At 45.0% G+C, this 22070-nt stretch overlaps 1 protein-coding gene across 12 annotated transcripts; it reads left to right on the plus strand.

The window, feature by feature from the left end:
* The first annotated feature begins 61 nt into the window (after positions 1 to 61).
* HIPK1 (homeodomain interacting protein kinase 1) lies at positions 62 to 21896 on the plus strand. Of its 12 annotated transcripts, none has more exons than XM_015885208.2 (16): positions 62 to 201; positions 779 to 1856; positions 5529 to 5652; positions 7326 to 7445; positions 8192 to 8278; positions 9085 to 9269; positions 9448 to 9610; positions 9961 to 10183; positions 10961 to 11082; positions 12602 to 12736; positions 15204 to 15346; positions 15511 to 15696; positions 16127 to 16342; positions 16606 to 16844; positions 17209 to 17345; positions 17476 to 21896. In XM_015885208.2, the coding sequence occupies exons 2-16, from the start codon at positions 781 to 783 to the stop codon at positions 17962 to 17964; spliced, it is 3645 nt and encodes a 1214-aa protein (XP_015740694.2). In that variant the 5' UTR covers positions 62 to 201; positions 779 to 780; the 3' UTR covers positions 17965 to 21896. The 12 variants fall into 12 exon arrangements, with proteins under 12 accessions (XP_015740694.2, XP_085383327.1, XP_085383328.1 ...); XM_085527201.1 differs by having other exon boundaries at positions 17479 to 21896; XM_085527202.1 differs by lacking the exon at positions 62 to 201 and adding an exon at positions 469 to 620 and having other exon boundaries at positions 16720 to 16844.
* Positions 21897 to 22070: the final 174 nt, after the last annotated feature.

Raw genomic sequence — 22070 nt, forward strand, 5'->3', positions numbered from 1 at the left:
CTGGGGGAGCCCGGCCGTGCCGTGAGGGCGAGGCGGAGCCTGGCGGCGGCGGAGCGGCCTGGGGGCTCCCCCCGGCGTGCGCGGGCCGAGCGGGCCGGGCCGGCGGCCGCGGCGGGGCTATGATGAGCCCGCTGCGGGGCTCCGCACCCCCGCGTGTCCCACAGGCAGCTTCGGCCCGAGGCTGAGAACCACACACCGGCGGTGAGTGCAGCGGGGAGCCGGGGGGAGGGCTCGGGCCTGTGGCGGGCGGCAGCGCGGGGCCTCGCCGCTCGGCTGGGCCTGGTGTGGGCGGCCGCGCCCCGAGCGGGCGGGCAGGCAGAGCGGGCCGGAGCGCGGCGCTCCTGGCAACGGGCGCTGTGTGCAACGCAACGCAACGCAACGCGGCGTTCCGGCTCCGGCACGGCGCTGAGTTGGGCTGCGCCGGGTCGGGCTCCATTTGGCTCCGCTGTGGCCGTTAGGGAGGGAAACGGAAACAAACGAAGTATCCGAGCACCCCGCGCCTCCCGCCTGCGTGCCGGGTTCCGTGTTCCTGCTGTGCTGCCCCGTCATGCGCCCCGTGTTGCTCAGCATTAGGGATGTGGAGCACCGAGCTCTGTGCGTGTTGTGCTGCCGGCATGGAGGTAACGCCGTGCTGTTGTGTGCTATGAGGGTGCCTTAGCAATGGGTGGTTGCACACATGGCTTCCCCAGGCTTTGGTGGTGCTCAGGGAGATCCTCAACATGATGTTTCTGGTTCTGATGGCACCCTGCTGCTGCTAACGGGTTCTGTCCTTCCTCAGGTATGGCCTCACAGCTGCAGGTGTTTTCCCCTCCGTCAGTATCCTCGAGTGCCTTCTGCAGTGCCAAGAAACTGAAAGTGGAGCCCTCCGTCTGGGATGTTTCAGGACAGAGCAGTAGTGACAAGTATTATACCCACAGCAAGAACCTCCCAGCAGCTCAAGGGCAAGCAAGCTCTTCTCATCAGGTGGCCAACTTCAGCGTCCCTGCGTACGACCAGAACCTCCTTCTCCCCGCTCCTTCGGTTGAGCACATTGTGGTTACAGCGGCTGACAGCACGGGCAGCAGCGCGACAGCATCCTTCCAGAACAGCCAAACCTTAACGCATAGGACCAACCTTTCTTTACTGGAACCGTACCAAAAATGTGGATTAAAAAGGAAAAGTGAAGAGGTAGACAGCAACGGTAGCGTGCAGATAATTGAGGAACATCCACCTCTCATGCTGCAAAACAGACCTGCGGTGGGTGCTGCGGCCACGACCACCACGGTAACCACGAAGAGCAGCAGTTCCAGTGGAGAAGGGGATTATCAGCTGGTCCAGCATGAGATCCTGTGCTCCATGACAAACAGCTACGAGGTCCTGGAATTCCTGGGCCGTGGGACGTTTGGGCAGGTGGCAAAGTGCTGGAAGCGAAGCACAAAGGAGATTGTAGCCATCAAAATCCTGAAGAACCATCCTTCCTACGCCAGGCAGGGCCAGATAGAGGTGAGCATCCTCTCTCGCCTGAGCAGTGAGAATGCAGACGAATATAACTTCGTTCGCTCCTATGAATGCTTTCAACACAAGAATCATACATGCCTTGTATTTGAGATGTTAGAACAGAACTTATACGATTTCTTAAAACAAAACAAATTCAGCCCGTTGCCCCTGAAATACATCCGGCCAATTCTGCAGCAGGTGGCTACTGCCTTGATGAAGTTAAAGAGCTTGGGTCTGATACACGCTGATTTGAAGCCGGAAAACATTATGTTGGTGGATCCCGCACGCCAGCCCTACAGAGTGAAGGTGATAGACTTTGGTTCAGCCAGCCACGTATCCAAAGCAGTGTGCTCCACTTACCTGCAGTCACGCTATTACAGGTGAGTAGTGACACAATGCTTGCTTTCAGAATGCTGCCCTGGCACGGGAAAGCTGATCTGATAGGGACTGACTAATGCAAATGCTTTTGACTCTTCTGCTGTTTGGTCTGATTACGGTTAGGGGCCAGGGGAAGGAAACCATCGGCCTGTTCACCTTTCTGCCTGTTTCCTGGAGGTTTGTGAAACTTGTGTGTGAATAAATGGAACTTCTGCTTTGCAAACGTGGCATAATGTGCAGTCTGCTGCCTTCCTCTTACCCCACATTAAGGCAGTGAGTTGATTAGTTCTGTCATGAGTTTGGGATGCTGTGAGACCTGTAGTTCTTTATAAATGGGGATGAGATGGGTCTGTGCTGCCCTTGGTGAGCTGTATAAATGTCTTCTGCTTTACTGCTAAGAATTAAAAAGGAAAAAAGCCCTTTTTTATGGGCAGACAAACTCAGAAAGAGTAGGTAAAGCAAGCTGTACTTTTCAATTTTTCCTCAAGCTTGGTTCTGTCAATAAGAGAGTGTAAGTAGCCATAGACTTCAATTAGCGGCTGTGCCTCTGCCATCAGAGGGAAGCGAGCAGGTCTGTGCTGTGTGTGAGGGGTTGCTCTGGGTGAGCTCGACACAAAACACAGCCAGTATCTGGTCCTTCCAGCTGGGACAGACCGGGCTGGGACACCCCACCCTGCCTTGCCCCTGTTTGATGTCTTTCCCGAGCTTCACTTTCAGGCCAGCTCTTACTTTGTGCTTGTTCTGTTTGTTCTCTTGCTCTCTCTGCTCTGTGTGCTGCTTCTTGCACCGAGTCCCATCTTTCTATACAGTTTCCTTCAGGTCATACACCCTTCTCTTAATGCTTTCCTAATGATCTTCACTCAGCTGGTTGGCACCGATTTTTTCAATTCTAAAGTACTTATTTTTTGTAGCTGCAATTGTCTTTTATGCACTATGACTCTGTTAAAACGCTCGCTTTCTAAAATACATTATTAATCCTGTTGTTGTTGCGTTGACCACTGCTCAAGTCTGCTCTGACTTGCAACAGATGTGGGCAAAGCAGCCTGGGGAGGCTCATAGTGCTTTCCAGTTTGTAATATGGTGCGCACAAAAGCCAGATTGGCTGAGACAAAAGTAGCAGGGGCCGATAAGTATCTGGAAGGGGCTGCTGGGAAGGAAGCTGGCTGCTTGTCTTTGTGTGCAGGGCTGAGCTCAGAGCTGCTTCCGCCGCCCTCAGAGCTGGGACTGACGCTGCCAGGAGGGTGAGAACCTTGAGACTGTCTGCTGTACTGAAGTTGAGAACGCTGTGATGTGGAAAGCTAATGTTTAGGTTGATATGTAATTAGCTGGATGGTGTTGCTTAGTAAAATCCACGTTCCAGGAACTTAGGAAGATGGTGCAGAAGCCACTTAATTGTCAGAGCTGGATTGCTGCAAACAATTCACGTTAAATTCATGTTCAATGGGCTCTAAGTTTGATTCTTTTCAGTGCTTTAATAAGACAATACAGACCAATTCTTCATTTGGCTCTGTCAGCTATTAAGAATAAACTTGAAGTGTTGTGTGATTCCATGGCCTGTTACTGGACTGAGTTGCCTGTAGAGAACTCTGAAGCAGCCAAATCAGATGCCATAAGATAAATTTGCTGATCCATATATGTGCCCTGAGGGGAAAATCATTCCTTTATTAATTACACTCATTGCTACGGAGCAGTGATCCATCTTTGTTTGAATGAGTCTTGGAGCTCTGAATAGGACAGGAAGGAAAAACACCTCTGTGCATTTAGGAACGTGGCATGTTCTGAAGGGTTTCAACCAAGCCTTGGATTCTTCTGCTGCTGCTTTGAATCCTCTTTTAACAGTGCCCAAGCAGATTTGCTAACTTTGGCAGTCAGAGCAGACTTGACAAGCACGTATGTAAAGCGTGAATGTTTGATTTCTTATTTCAAAGAGCTTAAGACAGTAAAGCTCACTTTAATCTTTCACAGGCCAGCTATGAAAGTGACCTGTGCCTGTTGTCCTGTTTCAACTCACATCTCATAAGGCCACTAATTATAGCAGTGTGAGAGAAGATGATAGAGACTCATTTGCCAGCTCTGTCCTTGAATCAGAATGAAGTCGAGTGGCTTGTGAGGAGTTCATTTAAGTCCCAGGGAATAAAATGCATAGAATTTAACTTACTGTCATTCTGATATTGAAGTTTCAGTATATGTTGTCTAGCACCTGTTAGCCTATAGAGAGCTGCATCTAGCCTCACCTTGTTCTTTTACAGTAAAAGCTTTAGCTGGAGATTCAGAATTGAAATATCTGATATTCCTCATGTTGACAAGATCATATTTTCACATAATAAAAGAACTGCCTTCCTTTAAAGCTGAACAGCAGGGTTTAGGTCTGACCTCACTGCAGTCAATAGCCAGCACAGTCATCTGCCTTTTTAGAGGCCTGGGCAGCTGGGCTGAGTGCTTTATTTTGGAGCCTGGCTCATGGTAATTGTGTACAGTCACCTTAACCAAGGGCTGTATCTGTGTCACCTCAGCTCAGAGGGGGGTTAATAGGAGAGTCACTCCTTGTTGTGTGTGAACTGCACTTGGGTTGAACAGTTGAAGGTTTGAGATCTGTTGGCACCTGTATGTTATGCAAAGCATTTCAGAGTTCTGTGGAAAGATCAGAATTGGTTTCAGAAGGTTTTTTTTTAACACCAGGCTCTACAATATGGTACAATATAAGGAATGGCATGTTGGCCTTAGGACATGCTACCAAAGTCACGTCATGAAAACCACTAGCCTGTAGTTCAGGACTTTTCTATCTTTGCTGTTGTGTTAGTTATGCATGAAGAAGAGCAAGGTTTTAATGTTTGTACTTTCCAGAGTAAATTCCCATACCAACTCACGTGGTTCTTGCAGCACTTGGGCTTTATGCTGTATGCAAATACATGACCAGAATTGTGTCTAACAGCAAAGCATCAGTTTGTTTCAGAACTGAGTGTGGGTGAAGAGTTGTCCTAAAGCATCATTTTGTGTCCTGAGTTGCTTCTAGAAGGAAATCTCCCTGAAATCCTTCCTGCAGCATCGATTTTTACCCATCACCTGTTCAGGGCAATCCAGGCCGATACATTTTGCTTTAGCTGTGGTTCAGTGCACAGAAACCTGGAGCACAACCTTGAAGAGAAGTCAGAATATCCAGCTGTGCTCTTCTGATCTGTTTTCAACTCGAAACTCTCCAAACCCTGCATGAAAACGAGTCGACAGAAAGCAGGTGCCTCCATCGAGAGTTTCTTTTTCTGGGTCTGCAGGTGTGATTCCTCTCCACATGCAGGCAGCTGGGTGCCTGGGTAGGGAGACCTGCAAAGAAAGGTCTGGGCACCCTCTGCCAGGACGTCTCTGTTAGGGCAGGCTGTGTGCTGTCTCAGGGATGCCTCTGTTGTGTGTTATTAAAGCAGTTACTAAAGGAGTCACTCTGTCTCACAGCTGCATAAGGTTGGAGAGCACCTGGCAATAAAGCAAAATCAGCCATGCAAAGTGATAAAAAGGTAGAGCATGTTAGGACACCTGAGGAAACATCTGCTTGAACATGAATCTCTTAATTTCACATGGATTTACTCAGATGAAGGAGCATTATCCAGAGAAATTATTAAAGGGCTGTGTTTTCTTGAAGATTTTAACCCTCCTTCCCCACCTTTTTCTTTTGTTTTCAACAGGGCTCCTGAGATCATCCTGGGTTTACCATTCTGTGAAGCTATTGACATGTGGTCGCTGGGCTGTGTGATAGCTGAGCTGTTTCTGGGCTGGCCTCTGTATCCAGGAGCCTCTGAGTATGATCAGGTGAGTGCATGGGGAGTGTGGGGATGTTGAGTTGAAGCCACAGTGATCTGTATCCAGACCCTTTGAACCCAACGTATTTGGGCCCACGGTGTCTCTGCAGTACAAGGGCAAGGCACCAAAAAGGCATTTTGCACTAATTATTTCTTTCAGTGCATTCTTAGCGTTATTACCTGGGCTCGTCAGTTGCCTGTAAAGGGGCAAAAATTCTATGCAAGGGGTTTTTTAAGACTGACTTTTTCCACTGTGGTTTTTGTTGGTGATGTCTTGTGACAACTCTTGGTATAGTTTTCCTTATGTGACAGAGCACACAGAAGTAAGCTTTCAAACTTAGTTTTTGGTATGGGCTAGGTATTCACTAGCTAACACTGTGAATTTCCAAAGGAAACCCAGCGGTACTTTAATGAGCAGAATGAGTTAGAAAATAACTGAGACACACCATGGTGGTTTCCTTGCACAGTGAGTTTAGTGTAATTCTGAGAACCTTATCTAGCCATGTAGGTGGGTGGGGAGGAGGTGCTTTTTCCATTGCTTAACAGCAGGATTTTGCAGTCCTTTGTAAGGTGTGACTTCATGTGGTTGATTTTGATATCTGAATTGCCCTTGAAAAATGGAGATGGTTTGCTTTCATGTTTTCTGAGGTTCCACAGCAGCAAATGAAAGCTCGGGCAGAACTTCTGCAGGGACCTCTTAGGAATGAGTTCACAGCTTGGGATGGGTTTTACAATGATTGTTTAAACATTATTTACTTATAAGGAAGAGATAAGTCTCATAGGCCAGCAGATCACTTAGCTGAGCTACTGTGTGGATACCAAAGATAGCTGCCTGCAGATACTTCAGATTCACACTGGCATACATGGAAAGTGAATCAGTTGTTCTATCTGGCACACAAACTATAACCATCAGTTTATCACCGTATTCAGCTGCTCTGAGGAGGAGGAGGAGTTTTGCAAATAAGACAAGAGACGTGCTAAAAACACTATGTATGAAAATCTGAACAAAGCCCAGTTACCATAACACTGTGCTCCTAGCCCTTAGTTTTATAAATTAGAATGTTACTGGTTTTCTTTGAAACTTTTAAATAGGCTCCTGCTGGGGAATAGTCGTGACAAAGGTGATGTCACGTTTCTCACTGTACTCCTGAAGAGCAAATATCATCAGCAGCCATGTAACATTTAGAATATATCAAAGAACGTGCTGTGTTTTATAATAACGGGCTGTTTTGGAGCACGCCTTTGTGCCTGGTACCTCTCTGCCTTGTGTCTTACTGATGCTATCGCAGCTGGTCAGGTGCCTCTTCCAGATTTCTTATGATTTTGTTATGTGTTAAATGTATTAAACGCTTTTGAGGACACGAGCGATTGGATTAGGGGTTTGGGCTTGCTTTCTTCAAATGAGAGCTTTGTCATGACATTGTTGTGTGCTCAGAGTGCAGGCAAAGATGATTTTCATAAACCAGTGTTTATACAAAACCTACAATTTTGGCAGATAATGTGACTGAACAAGTTAAATATCCTTAGAAATACTTGAGATAGTCTCTTTAATGTCAGTTATCTGGGCATTCTTTATTTGCAGGTTGTTTCTTAATAGCTGTGAACAAAGCTGGTTGCTAACTGCTGCGTTAAGCATCAGCTGATTATTTTGGGAGTCCTGATTCTTATTATTTTCTTTCCTAGATTCGTTATATTTCACAGACTCAAGGCCTTCCAGCGGAGTATCTTCTCAGTGCAGGAACGAAAACAAGCAGGTTTTTTAACAGAGATCCAAATTTGGGATACCCACTGTGGAGGCTAAAGGTTTGTATGTCTTCTTAACGTCCAATTCTGTTTTGTTCGCTGTGGACTTGCTATAAATCGACACCTGATTCGTTAAGGTTGGATCTGAAATGCCATTCAAATATCACTGATTTGTGTACTGCACTCCAGAAATTGTGCAGACCTCCTAATACTCAGCTAACAATAGCAACTATGAATGATAGCACCAGCAAAGAGTGGGTGTTGAAGTAACTGAGATAATGGTTGCTTATTATGGTCTGCTCAGTCTTGGAAGCATGTCATCTCGTTGTCATCTCCTGACAATAGGGAGTAAAGTGGGGAGCATTTCCTGATGGTGATTTTCAGCTGAACAGAGATTGGTTTGTGTACTGGCAGAGGACAGGAAGGAGTCAGATGGACGTTTGATTGACTTTTAAGCTGAGCTGCAAAAGGAGGGAATTTTGTTTTTCTTTTTAAAAAGGAGATTAAAAAATAGTCTTTTCCTAAATCAGAGCTCTTCTGTTCTTTTCACATTAGTACTTACCTAAGAAAGCCTTGAGGGGAACTGATCCAGTTGTTAATTCAGCTTTGGCAGTGAGTAATGAGTGGTATTTCCAGTTTCAGAGGGATGAGAACCCGTGACTGCTTGTGTTTGGCATGCAAGCATATGATTTATACTGAAGCAGGCAAAAGATGACCTGGCTCAATGCTTGTCATGTTGCTTTTTCTTTTTTCACATCTCAGTTTCTCAAAACTCCATTCATATTAACAAATGCTTTATTTTATAGACCCCAGAGGAACATGAGTTGGAGACAGGGATAAAATCAAAAGAAGCAAGGAAATATATATTCAACTGTTTGGATGATATGGCGCAGGTATGTAGAAACACACAGACAACTCATTTTAAGTACATACATTATTGGTGTCTTTAAGATGAGGCTCCTAAACCAGTACAGACTTCTTCCACATATTATTGAGAACACTGATATAGGTTTGCCATGGTGCCAATTTGCATCAGAAATCACTGTATTAAAGGCTGTGAAAATGTTAATTATGAAGCAATTAGAGATTTCCTGTTCTTGCTTAGGCTTTGATCTGGTGGATGTAACAAGTGTTCTTAGCCTGCATTGCTAGGAACAGCTTAGCTGCAGTCAAGTAGCAGGGAAGTTAAGCACCTGCAGGTGTTTGTAGGATTAGGGCTCTTGGTGAGCCTTGGAAATCTGAGAGAGCACGTTGACTGGAACCACAGCTTGTTCCATTTTCCCATTATGTTTTCAGAATTTATAAGTGGGAATATCTGAGTGTTTTTAATGATTTGAGGCCTTGAGTCTTAAACACGTTGGTCTCCATTTCCTATTGATTTTCTAGCTGTTATCATCACTGTACATCTGTGCAGAGAATGTAGAATCTCACCAGTCAGTTTTGCTAGCCTCTTATGGCCCTGCCAGGCAGTGGAGAATGAAGCCTGGCTGCTGTCTATTGAGCAGACTAACTTCATGTTGAGATGAGAAAGCTTGTGTAAGATTGACTTCCTTCCTAAATGCTAGTGCTGTAGTAGCTAAAGTTAAGCTGGCTCAGAGACAGAAATGGTTTGTAAATATTTGTGTTTGATATGAAGTTACTGAATGGTTAAGCAGTAATGAATGTAATGTTTGCATACTACTCTCATTTTGTTTTCAAGGTGAATATGTCTACAGACTTAGAAGGGACCGACATGTTGGCAGAGAAGGCTGACCGAAGGGAGTATATTGATTTGTTGAAGAAAATGTTGACTATTGATGCAGATAAGAGAATTACTCCGCTGAAGACTTTGAACCATCCTTTTGTTACAATGACCCATCTACTGGATTTCCCACACAGTAATCAGTAAGCTTCCTTGGATTCCTTGTTTTGTTTCAGGGGGACCCAAAAAAGCAACAACAAAAAAAAAACAGGAAAATAAAAGTACTTAACCTGAAAGCATGTTCATAACCTCAGGAATGTAGTATCTCTGTTGAATTGCATTGTACCTAATCTCATGTTTTCCTTCTGTCTTCTCTTCCAGCGTGAAATCCTGCTTTCAGAATATGGAGATCTGCAAGCGAAGAGTTAATATGTATGATACAGTGAATCAGATTAAGAGCCCATTCACCACTCACGTTGCTCCTAATACAAGCACAAATCTGACAATGAGCTTTAACAACCAGCTCAATACAGTGCACAACCAGGTAATAGCGTCTGCTAACTGTTTTGTACTAACTGAAGAACTTGAGCAGCCTCATTTTAAGCCCTCTGTTCTTTTCTGCAAAGCAGTATGTTTAAGTCACATTCCACAATTTGTAGTCTTGTTTTGAAGTCTTGTTTTCCATAACTTAGGCCAGGGCTCTTTTTTACCTCATCACATTGGCCTGTCAGTTCAGCAGCATACATGAAGTTGGTGCAGCTTGTGTTTTTTCTTATGTTATCTTGGGCTTTTTACCTAAAACCTTTTCCTGGTGCTTGCTACACAGTATAGTCTTGACAATTCTTGTTTTACAACGAGTGCAATTGATAAATCTACATTGTTTTTGTTTTCTAGGCCAGTGTGTTGGCTTCCAATTCTACTGCTGCTGCTACTCTTTCCCTGGCAAACTCGGACGTCTCCTTGTTAAATTATCAGTCTGCTCTCTATCCATCATCTGCAGCACCAGTTGCAGGTGTGGCACAGCAGAGTGTCTCCTTGCAACCTGGAACCACCCAGATCTGCACTCAGACCGACCCATTCCAGCAGACATTCATTGTTTGTCCCCCTGCTTTCCAAAGTAAGCAGAAAAAAACATCTTTGTGTGATACTGTGCTTTCAGTTAGATTAAAATGAGAAATTGTGATTGACATCATGTTGAGAAAGTGCAGAAGATCACTCTGTGTGTCACATCAGAACGAAGAGCAGAATCAGGTCAGACACGGGTAGACAGTTTGGTTTTCTTCCAGGTGAGCTTGAGCAGGTGGCAGTACTTTGCCTGCCTCAGTTGCAGCCTTCATCTGGTTGCTCAACCAGTTTTTCCCTTCGAACTGAACACAACAACATTCCTCAGAAAGCACTGAACACAGTCAGACTTATCTGAAAATAAGAAAACGCCTGGCCATGTTTTTTTTTTGTACCAAGAGAGAATTATCTGCTCAAGTCAGTTCACAATCACTGATGCAGTTGTGTAGTTTGCTAACAAGAAATGAACCATCACAAACTGCAATCAAGTTAGTACAAGCATAGTTCTGTTAAAACTGGAAGTTCTTCATTTGTTTTTATACCTGGGTTGTGCCAGTCTGGAGTATTATTTATGAAATGGGAACTACTGGTGTGTGAAAACAAGGCTGAAGAATTGAACAGAGCTTTTGAGAGCTGGTTGTCCATCGTTGTCCTTTAGCAATGGGGGCTGCAGGAGTATTTACTCCAGCTGGTGTTCTATTAGTAAGACTTTTGTCAAAGGAAACAGTTTTTCTTCATCTGACCCTCTATTCTTTTACTTGGTTGGAACTTGAAAAGAACACATAGACATAAGTAAACTGTCTGAGCTATGATTTATTCTTGTCCTCCACAGCTGGACTTCAGGCAACTACAAAGCATTCCGGGTTCCCAGTAAGGATGGAGAATGCTGTCCCAATTGTACCACAAGCACCTGCAGCACAGCCACTGCAGATCCAATCTGGAGTTCTCACACAGGTAAAAAAAGATAAAATAACAACAAGAATCCCTGAGTTAACTGTATTTCCTATCGCTGTCCAGGAGAACCTGACTTACCTTCTGGTGCTTGGGGTGAATGCTGGGAGGTTCTCAGAACACTCCGAAAGGTTTAAATGCAGGTCACTTATAAGAAAGCGTTTTCTTGTTTTGTTTTTCTGGAGTATTTAAAGAGTGAACTGTTTTATGTCATGAGCCTCCCTGGTTTGAGGAGTTTGGTTTAACAGCAGGAATAAATGTGCACATTCTAGCTGTTAGAAAAGAAGACTGCCTTTTTACAACCTTAGAGCTGTCTGCAGTGTGTTTTTGTCTGCACTTCAAAAATGAGGCAGCACATTTTAGAAGAAATCTGTTCTGTGAGAACTGAGTTCCCAGAAAGCAGAGGTAGCAGCGAAGGCTGTTTGTGTTAAATTTCATCTTCAAATGAAGTTGTATGAATTCTTCTCCATTAGTTGCATTGTTAGTGTGAAGTGATCTGGAGCAACGACACCCTTATTTCTGTTTGCAGTTTAAGCAACACGCACTGCCAAAATTCACAGAGCATTCTAGAAATTGATGTTATAAACACCATTAATGTGTCATAAATGAAAAAAAATATATATATTTCAAAAAAATTATTTCATATGAACAGTGGAGGCCCAATGATTCCTGAGTATCATTCACTGGAAAATTGTCATTGCCTTTAAAATTGAGCACAGTCCTTTCTATTTGTATAATTTAAGCTTCTGCTGACGTTAACACATACTGTATTAATTTCACTGTCCAGGAAGTGTGTCGTACTGCTGACCTACTTGCAGAGAAGCAATTTCAGATTGTTCAGTCCAAGTAATTTGGGTGGCATTCTGTGATCTCTGTTTTGTTTGGCAGAGCTGGGCAGGTGACAGTATCCAAAAAGCAGAATATATTTGAAGGAAGCCCATCTCGAATCCAAACCTTAGTTTTCTTGAGAAGGCAAATTGTAAACTGAGAATCTGATTTTATTAGATATTTTTGGGACTAATATTGGTCATTTCTTGACAGTTTCATCACAGATAACTTTGCTCCATAATAATACAAAAGACCTTTGGTGCCTTTTAATAAATGCCTTGTTTTTTTCCAAGAGTGCTGTATGTGAATGTGGAGGTATGATACTAAAAGCTGTGTCCTGGTGGGGTGCAGTTTCTTATGGCTTAGGATGTAAAAACAGTGCAGTGTGCTCTCTGGGACCTGGTAAGATATAGTAGTAGCTGAACGCTATCTCGTATTTACTTCTCAACTGTGTCATGGGGGAGATGCTATTCCCCAGTTCCCTGCTCCTTGTGTTGCCCTCAGGGACATGTAATTGCTTAGAAGAACATGCCCAGGGGGTCAGAGTGTTAATTTCACTGCACCCATTGCAATTCTGGAACTTACTCAAGCACCGTAAAATGCCAGTGAGGTGAAACCTTGTCTAGCCCTATTGCTGAACCCACTTACCTGCCTCGGTACGTTTGTTTCACTCACTGCCTGATCTACATTTCAGGGAAGCTGTACACCACTAATGGTAGCAACTCTTCATCCTCAAGTAGCCACCATCACGCCGCAGTATGCGGTCCCCTTTACTCTGAACTGCGCAGCCGGCCGGCCGGCGCTAGTAGAACAGACGGCTGCAGTACTGGTAATTGCCTCCCTTGATTGTGTTCACTAACTGAGTTTTTGTTTTAACTTAGACTTGCAGAGGGCATGGAAGCATGTGCCATCTTGTGGCTGTGTTCTCGCTACATCTTAATGTCTTGTTGTTTTCCTCCCCAACATTGCTGAAGCACTGTCTGACTCTGATGTTTAGTGTGGCTCTGTAAAGAATCCAGATCCATTGACTATTACTCTTTACTGGCCTAGTACTACAAAGCTCTTCTAAGCTAGGCTGTAGAAGAGCTACAATTGTTCTTGTTCTCTGCTTACTATCCTATCTTTGCCTTTTGATTGCTGAATACAAAGGAATCAGTCTTTAGCTCGATTCTGCTACAGGTACCTGGATGGCCAGAACTTGAACTACCTGGCAAGTTAGCTGCCTGCTTTGTCTGGACACCTGTAAAGCTGCTTTGTGTGTAGAAATGTGTCAGGTCGTTAAGCACAGGCAGAAGCCTTTAATGACAGCCAATTCTGTAACACACTGCTTTAGGAATCAATTTCTCTCAATCTCTACCATTGACAACAACAGTTCTGGCCTTTTGTTATTCATAGCCAACCACAGGTAGCTCGTTTCATCCAAACAAAGATGCTGTTCTTCACAGATACTTTCAGTTTATACTTATTTCTCGGTTGAAATTAAAGGTGAGCTGTATCAAAAGTGCCACTAGATAGCGCTTAGGCTATTTGGAACTACTGCCAAAAAAATGGCGGGGGAAGTAAACACACCTTTAGGAAACGCTGGGTTCCAAAATTGCCCTCTTTGCATGGATTTGGCACCTGCACCACAACAACTTTGTAAGTGCCACAGAGAAGTCATTGTCAAACTCCAGAATCAGATCAGTGAAGCTTACGAAAGCATTGCGGTGCACTGAAGTGCTGGTATCCTCACATGTCCTTCAAAGCACATTCCATTTCTTCTGTGAACCATGTTGTTTCTTGTGGCTTTAGAGTGATAGTTTGAGTGTCGTTTTCTTCCAAGACCTCTCCCAAAGTGGAATTTGCTCAGGCCATACCTGTATGGAAATGAAATCCTGCTCGTTTGAGTTCTGAACCGAGGGAAGTGCTCCCTGTTTCGGAGGAGGGGGAAGGCAGGAGGGGTTCTCCTGGGTCCCAGCTCTGAGCTGACAGCTCCAGGGATGCATCTCCTTTCCTCCTCTTGCGTTTTGATTGCCCAAAGGCTGCTCTCTAGGCTCTGAAAACAGCAAGGGGTGACTGTAGCAGAGCTCGATTCAACAACAGGCAAATTAGATCTGCTCTCTCCTTTGCGTGTATGGCAGAGTTGCCGCTCAGCTCCCCCATACAGCAGCGGGAGTCAGAGCCGGCTCCGAGCTGCCAGCCTGAATTCTGAGCTTCCCCGGAGAACTTACCATTCCTGTTTGGATTCTGGGAGCCTTTGGCGTGAATTTGCTCACCTTTAGTGCTTCCAACACTTCTCCCTGCTGCTTCCCCTCAGTTTGCATTAGCCATTTGCTAAGCTTTGCGTATTTTTGTCCTTCCTCTGTCAAAACAGTTCGTCGCTTGGAAGGCCCGGTTTCTGCCTCTCATTGGGAATTGTATATCTTGCTGTATTAAACTCTCTGCTTTGTCTTGTGCAGGTGTTGGCTTTTGGAAAGACGCATGGTGTGACTTTTAACATATTTCTCTTTATTTATTTATTTTAATATTATTGTTATTCCGCTTGTGTTGGCAGAGGGTTTCGCAGTTCTCTGCTTTGAAGGCTTCTTGTTTGGAACCAGTATTTGTAACACGTGGATCTGTTACTTGCAGAAATACTTCCTTTAAAACAAGCAGCATTTTTACAGTTCAGTGTGCAATAGAGACGCAGTTTCAAAACCTTAGGAGTAGCACAATTTAGGTCACTGTTGGCTTTTTTTCCCCAGAAAATTCTGCATTTTGCCAATTTGAACAGAATCACTGAAAGTACCAATGAATGAAAAGTAGCCTCCTGTACCTCCCAAATCACTAGATATTTTTCTTACCATGGCTTTTCTTTACTATTTTAGTTGAGGAGGTGTAGCTTTCCATGATGACAGCGCTATCTCAGCTATGAGATGGCTACCGTAGTATGAGCCCTGCAATCCAGACAAACAGAAAGAGCCAAACTGCCTTTGTCTGGAATCTTTCAGCAGAGCAGTGTGCAGAAACCTTTGTGCAGAGTAGCCTGAAACACTTGTGATGCATCCAGCAATACAATACCTGGCTGCATTCTGCAGTACGATATGTCACTTCTCCCCAGTGGCATTTGGGCTACAAAAGGTCAGCACAGTGTCAGGAGAAGCTTGTTTCGCTCTTTTTTTTTTTTGTACTGAGACCTTTTGAGAAAGTGCAATGATGTGCCCTTATCTCTGCAAGTTAACAATCTGCGTAAGTGCATTTATTGCTTGGAACAGCTCTCTCTGTCTCTGTAGGAACCGAAATCTAGTGAAGCTGTGTATCTGTTTGTTGTTTTGCAGCAGGCCTGGCCTGGGGGAACCCAGCAAATACTGCTTCCATCCACCTGGCAGCAGCTCCCAGGGGTTGCCTTGCACAATTCCGTTCAGCCAGCAGCTGTGATTCCAGAGACCATCGGCAGCAGCCAGCAATTAGCTGACTGGAGGTAGGGACTACGTGGGGTTCAGTCCCATGTGCTGCACTGCACAGAATATCTCCCTCCCCTTTCAAAATCACGCAGGGGCTCAGTGCAGCTGTGCCTGTGCTGCAGTGCCTGCAGTGTTGTCATGGGCTTTGGGTCTTTTTGTGTTGTTTTTTTCCCTGCCCCAGGAATGCACATTCCCATGGAAATCAGTACAGTACCCTCATGCAACAGCCATCGTTACTGACCAACCACGTGACGTTAGCTACAGCGCAGCCTCTGAATGTTGGAGTTGCTCATGTTGTTAGGCAGCAGCAAAGCAGCAATGTTCCAGCAAAGAAGAACAAGCAGCCAGCAGCACCAAGCACAGCCAAGTAAGGCTTTGTCTTCCAACCCTTGTAGGGGCTGTGGGTGTGTTGTGCAGGTTGCTTTTGTGGTGTGAAAAACTGTTCTTACCATCACAGAAGTAAGGTTGACCAAGTGCTTTACTGTATGGGGCAAACTGAGACTTCATGCATTCAGAGTGTGCTGGTGCCATAGCATACAACTGGCAGAAGCAGCAGCTGACTGACGAGGGGTGGCACAGAAGAATCAGTCCTGATCACAGCATTCCTGGGTGCATCGGTCCCTTCTGGGACACGTTCTGTGTTGCTTTCCTGTATTAGTGTCTGCACTGAGATTCTCTTTGTGTTTTTCTTTTTGTACTGTTCTCCATCCTGCTGGAGGCTGACAGTTCTTAACGCCGGCATTGATTTATTCTGACTTGCTGACACATAGCTGAATACTGCTTTGCTTTTCCTCCAGGTCCAGCTCCACTCTAGAAACTGTGCCCACTCAAGTTTACTCACTCATTGGGAGCAGTCCTCTGCGCTCCACATCCTCCTCCTCCAACGTGCTCGTCCCAGCGCAGGAGCAGCACCAGCCCATTGTGATCCCAGACACTCCAAGCCCTCCTGTCAGTGTCATCACCATTCGCAGTGACACTGATGAGGAAGAGGACAGCAAATACAAACCTGCCAGGTAGGAAGTTTATTTAGGCAATTAGTGCTGATAGATCCTGAGCTGAGCCCAACCGTTAGGGAGGACAGAGACACCTACATGCAAAGCCCCAGCTCAGCTAAGAACCACTGCATAAGACAGAAAATGCTGCATCATGTTCAGTGCATTGTTTGTCTCTCTAATTAACCAGATCACATATGACTAGGAGGAGGGTATGAAATCAGAAGGGGAGATGTCGTGTGGGAAAAGCTGGAATGTTTCCTGTTTGTCTTTTTTCCCTGCAGTTTGGGTATGAAGCAGAGATCCAATGTCATCAGCTACGTTACTGTTAATGACTCACCTGATTCCGACTCCTCCCTGAACAGCCCCTATGCCACAGACCCACTTTCTTCTCTCAGGAGTACAGGTGGTGCCCTGGAGCTGCCAAGCAGGGGAGCAGCTGACAGCTCCAACTCTCGGACTATCATTGTGCCACCATTGAAAACACAGCTCAACGACTGCATTGTAGCTACCCAGGCTTCAGGTAGATATACTCTCATAGCTCACTGTGCTCAGTGGTTTTTGCGAGGGCTTGGAGGTTGGGCTTGGATGCTGTCTCATTCCTGACAGCTTTGTTTTCAGTTTTTAACTGTCTGCTTTGGGTGTGATGTTCTGAGAATGCAAGCCTCGGTCTGTTTTTAGTGTCATTGATACATTTACCTTTCATGCATATTTGACTGCGTTCATTTAGAAAGGTCTTTAATTGTACAATCAAATTTTAAGTTGTAATCGAAGAAATAGCTGTTACAAAAGCAGGTGCTGTGTTCTTCAGTTACCTAAGCTGGCTGGCATAGTGCTTGCATGCAACATGAGAAGGAAGAAGGGATTAAACTGATGAAATCTTTCAGGCATCCTGAGCAGCACCAGTAAGACCAAGCCTGTGGCCTCCGTGAGTGGGCAGTCATCAGGATGCTGTATAACACCAACCGGGTACCGACCACACCGCGTGGTAACAAACGGCATGCAGCCTCTCAATCTCAGCCAGGTAAGCACTGTGTGATGTTTCCTGGCCATTGTCTGTCCTGCTGGGACATAGGTGTTAAAGGAGAGGCTCTGGCTGAACCTCTCATTGCTCCTCAAGGTTACTTTTTGACTTTTTTCCCTTCTTCTCCCAGCAGAACCAGCAAACTACAGTGCTGGCCTCACAGGAGAGAAGCGGAAATGCAGTCCCACGTAGGCAGCAAGCTTATGTGGCACCCCTCACATCAACTATTTCTCAGGCTCCCTACACGTTTCAACACAGCAGCCCAGTGCATCCCCACCTGGCAGCAGCGACTGCAAATGCACATCTGTCCAGCCAGCCACATATGTACACTTATGCTCCAACTACTGCTGCAACGTTGGGCTCCACCACCTCCATCGCCCATCTCTTCTCCCCTCAGGGCTCCTCACGGCACACCCAGTACGCTGCCCACCCCAGCACACTTGTCCACCAGGTCCCTGTGAGTGTTGGTCCGAGTCTGCTGACTTCTGCAAATGTTCCACCTGCCCAGTACCAACACCAGTTTGCTCCCCAGTCCTATATTGGTGCTTCCAGAGGATCTGCTATTTACACTGGATATCCGCTGAGCCCTACAAAGATCAACCAGTACTCATACTTGTAGTTCTTGGTAGAGCAATTCCTGTCCTGCAACAGGCTGGAGCAATTGGAGAAAGATTTCAGGTGAATCTTTACCTGGTAACAACTGCCTGCTTTTCGTTTCTCCCTTCTCTGGTTGTGTGTTGTTCAAAGATGTCTCTAGTGAGCTGAGTCACTAACCGAGCAGCATGCTTTGTTACCAGTGCAAGGGTCACTAATTAAGTTTTACAAATTTTACTTACTTTTTATAGATGCTTTTAAAAGTTCATGGTCACCTTTATTTAAAATCATTCTGTTGTGCTAATGGAAAGAGGAGGGAAGATCAGCGTCTCGGATGCCAGATCCTGATGATTTTTTTTAACTTGTATAATTGAAACAAGAAGATGAGCAGATGATTTTTCAGCAGCTTGCACAGATCCATATTGCCACTAAAACTGTAACACCCATTTATCTCTTTGTGTTGCCAGGGCAGCTCTAACACCCAAACTGAGTGTTTTAACTTTTGTTCCCTATTTCACTTTAACAACTCGCTGGTTTTGAGAAGCCATCACATCTCTGTGTGTTTCTGTCTGAGGTTTTGTTTACATCTCTGCTTGGTTTGAAGTGCTGGGAGGGGCAGCTGCCTCGTCCTGGCCACATCATTTATTCAGGAATCAACAAGAACTCAACAGGAGCCCTGGAATCTCTTTTGCTTTCCTGCAAATTCTTTGTTTCCATAACGCAGCTGAATTATTAGTGCATTCGTTGGAGAATCCCTTTAGGTTTTTCGAGGTCACACTGTGTAACAGAACTCAACGCCTTCACGAGGATGCTGAAATCTTCAGTTGAGAATGAATTGTGCCACACTGCTCTAACATTTGCATCCTGCAGCGTTAGGAGCTGGCCCAATAGCAGAGCTGGATGCCTTCACCGAAGCGCAGGGCTTTTTGATTCTGGTTATATATATATTATTTTTCCTTCATGTTTTTCTTCACGTGATTCATTTCCGAGGGAGTTGAACCATTAGAAATGCAATGAAACATCACTGTCTTGGTGTGTGTACAGCTTTTTATACTCCTGTGGCCATATCCTCCTGGATATGCCGCCAGCTTCCTTAAAGCGCTCTTACGAAGACTCGTATACAGGACGTGCATGTAGGAATTGCATAAAAAAAAAGAGGAAAAAAAAAAGAGGAAAAAAAGAAAAGAAAAAAAAAAAAAAGAATCCAGATTTTAAAGTTTATTACTGAATTTAAAACTATTTTAGAAGTTTTGTATTGGTGGTGTTTTAATATTTTACAGAAAATGAAATATGTACATATTGATTAGAAGAATTATAACAAGCAAAACTTCCTGCTAACCCCAAACGTTCTGTCTTTGTAATCAAGATGTGTAGTGATGATACTTGAACTCTGTACTTAGTGTTTGTCTGACTCTTAAAACGTCCCTGGGGATGGAGTTTGATGTATCCTTTGTATTTAAACCAAAATGAATTGATTCATGTCGGAATGTATGTGATATAATGCAATGGTTAGAGCTCATCACTGTAGCACTGAGAGAGGAGTAGAGCTTCACGAGAGGAAAGGATACTTTCAGATTTGTTTTGCACAGGTATGTGTGATGAAGAGTTGTTTGGTGTGTCCCCTTATTGTAGTGCCTTAAATGATGATGTAGTGTGAATAGAGTTTACAGTGAGCTTGCCTTATGAGGGACCAGCAAGCCCCCGTCGAATTGAAGCAATTCACTACGCTTCCCACAGCAAGAACAGCGGTCTGTTGCATAGGTGCATTGTTCTCAGTTCTAATGCTGTCATAAAAAGCAACCTTTTAGTTGGAGTGAAGCGATGTTCCCTTACAGCTGTTCCTGGCAATGGCACACGTCCTGTTAGCTGTCTGTCGGTGCATTTCGAATAGGGTAGTGCTGGGAATGCATTGGAATGTTTAGTCTCATCTTGCGGAAGTGATTAAATATGTGCAATCACTTTTTAGTAGATTAGTATGGCGTTACCTTCCCCCACGTTAATAGTAGACATTTCCTGTAAAAATATTGCTAGCTTGGTGATAGGATATTTATACCAAAGAGAGCCTGCTGTAAAGCACATAATACCATTAAGAAGTTTTCTAATGCTGCTGCTAATGTGGAGTTGTTGGGAAGGTGTCAGCTGTGTGCCAGTCAGTGTGCAGGGCAAATCCAACCGTGCTTTGTTTCCTTGGGTCTCTGGTGCCAGGAATTGTTGCTCATCTCTATGGGCAGACCGGGGCTGTCCGGGTGGAAGCCAGGCTGGCTCGGGCAGCAGCGTTACGCAGCAATAAGAGGTTTTTGGTAACCTTGAATCCCAGTTAGAGCCCGTCCCAGTGGAAGACGGTCTGGTTCTCAGACAGTGCAAAAATGAACTTCTGGAATTCCGTGTGATTGATAGAAGGAAGCCTGGGCTGACCTGCCACTGACGAACCATTGAGGTTTGGTGCCTCTTTCAGCAGAGGGCTGGAGGACTTGAGAACTGGACGGTAGCATTAGTGCCCATGTTTGGTGTGTTTGTAGTCAGAGCACTTCTGTAGCTGTGAGGATACCCAACAGGTCGTGCTGTTATACATCACTGGTGTCAATAACGCTCTTTGTTGCCGTAAGCACTTTCTCGTTTCCGTATCACGTTGCTTGTTTGCAATACTTCCCTTCAGATACCTCCTGGGTACAGAGTTGTGCCTTTCTATCAAAGGCAAAGTTGCAACTCGTGTGTTTCAGGACAGCCTGATGTCCTGTACATGAATAGGAAATGTTGGCTATGAAGTCCAAATTGGAAAAACAAATAGACCAGCAGCAAAACATGCTGGAATTTGGGTGCAACCCTCCCACACCCCCTAAAAAAAAAGCAGGTGAATATGGCCATTAGGATGAATCAGATGCGCTCACAGAGCACGCTGCCATCTCCTGCACTGTCCGTGTTTCCAAAAGCATTGGAACGAAGCGGACGAGATGGGAATTGACATTGGAAGGATGAAACCTGCTCTGTTCCAAAGGAGCCTGAGGCTCCTCTGGTGGCAGACACAGGACACTGAGCTGCTCTGAGCCCAGGAAGGAGCTGCATCCCTCCTGTCCAGCTTTGCCATTAGTTTCAATAACCAGCTGTCCCTGTTTCAGAGCTGCTACAGCCATTGCAGATAGATGCTCTCTGGGTCGAAATCAGAGTCCTCTTTAATTTCCTTTAAACCCATTTTGGGGTTCTATTGGCTCTAACCATGGTCCCACCGGGGTCCCTCTGAGCTGTTCCTATGGGTGATCTGCACTCACAGCCCTGACAGCCTCCCTGCTTAGCGCCTAATTGACGGGATGCAGTCATTAACCTCTGACTCAGCGATTCCTTTTAGTACATTGAACTCAATTGCTTCTAAATGACCGGATTGGCACAGCCCTGCTTCCTTTTATTTAAAGTTCTGAATGGTGCCGCATGTCCACATGGTTGTTTGTTGCTAAACTTTATATAAACGTGTGATTTCAGATTCAGCTTGGAATATATCTATCTCACTACATGTAGCAGTACATTATATGTAATGTTAGTATTTCTGCTTGGATCCTTGATATTGCAATGGAATTCCTCCTTTACTAAATGTATTTGATATGCGATAGTTACTGTGTACGATTTACCTTTCTTTTCTGGTTGTGCTCTTCCTTTCTACAAGCCGGTAGGTGCAGGTAGTTCCTGACATTACTGATCTATGTTTGTAATGCTGATGTACTTGGGGAGGGTCAGGGAGGGGGGGGCTGTAAAAATCATTTTAACAAAAAAGAAATAGCTATTTAAAAATTTAATACTAACTATATGGGAGAAGGGTCCATTGTGAAAACATAGTTTATCTTTGGATTCAATGTTTGTCTTTGGTTTTACAAAGTAGCTCGTATTTTAAGTATTTTCTACATAATATGGTAAAGATGTAGAACAATGGCAATGCATCAATAAAAAGGGTTAATTTTCTGTACTCGATCCCTGGGCTCTCTCGGTCTCTCGGTTGGGGCTCAGTGCCGCCGGGGGGAGCCCGGGATGCTGCGGAGCTGCCGGAGTTAAGGCTCCCGGGGCCGCCTCTGGTCTCTGCCCCTGATCCATCTGGATTCAATAAGGGCTGTGAGCATTCCTGAGCGCTGAGCTGCTTCCTCGCTG

The sequence above is a fragment of the Coturnix japonica genome, chromosome 38 (genome assembly GCF_054131305.1).
Source record: "Coturnix japonica strain WE chromosome 38, WE-NBRP24, whole genome shotgun sequence".
In the NCBI taxonomy this organism is placed as follows: domain Eukaryota; kingdom Metazoa; phylum Chordata; class Aves; order Galliformes; family Phasianidae; genus Coturnix; species Coturnix japonica.

What these genes read in the sequence shown, in the direction of transcription:
- HIPK1 (XM_015885205.2), top strand. Translation starts at nt 548, where the DNA reads ATGCGCCCCGTGTTGCTCAGCATTAGGGATGTGGAGCACCGAGCTCTG. An exon ending in ACCCACTGTGGAGGCTAAAG is followed by an intron (nt 7,446 to 8,191) that starts GTTTGTATGTCT and finishes TTTATTTTATAG; the next exon opens with ACCCCAGAGGAACATGAGTT. An exon ending in TTGTCCCCCTGCTTTCCAAA is followed by an intron (nt 10,184 to 10,960) that starts GTAAGCAGAAAA and finishes TGTCCTCCACAG; the next exon opens with CTGGACTTCAGGCAACTACA.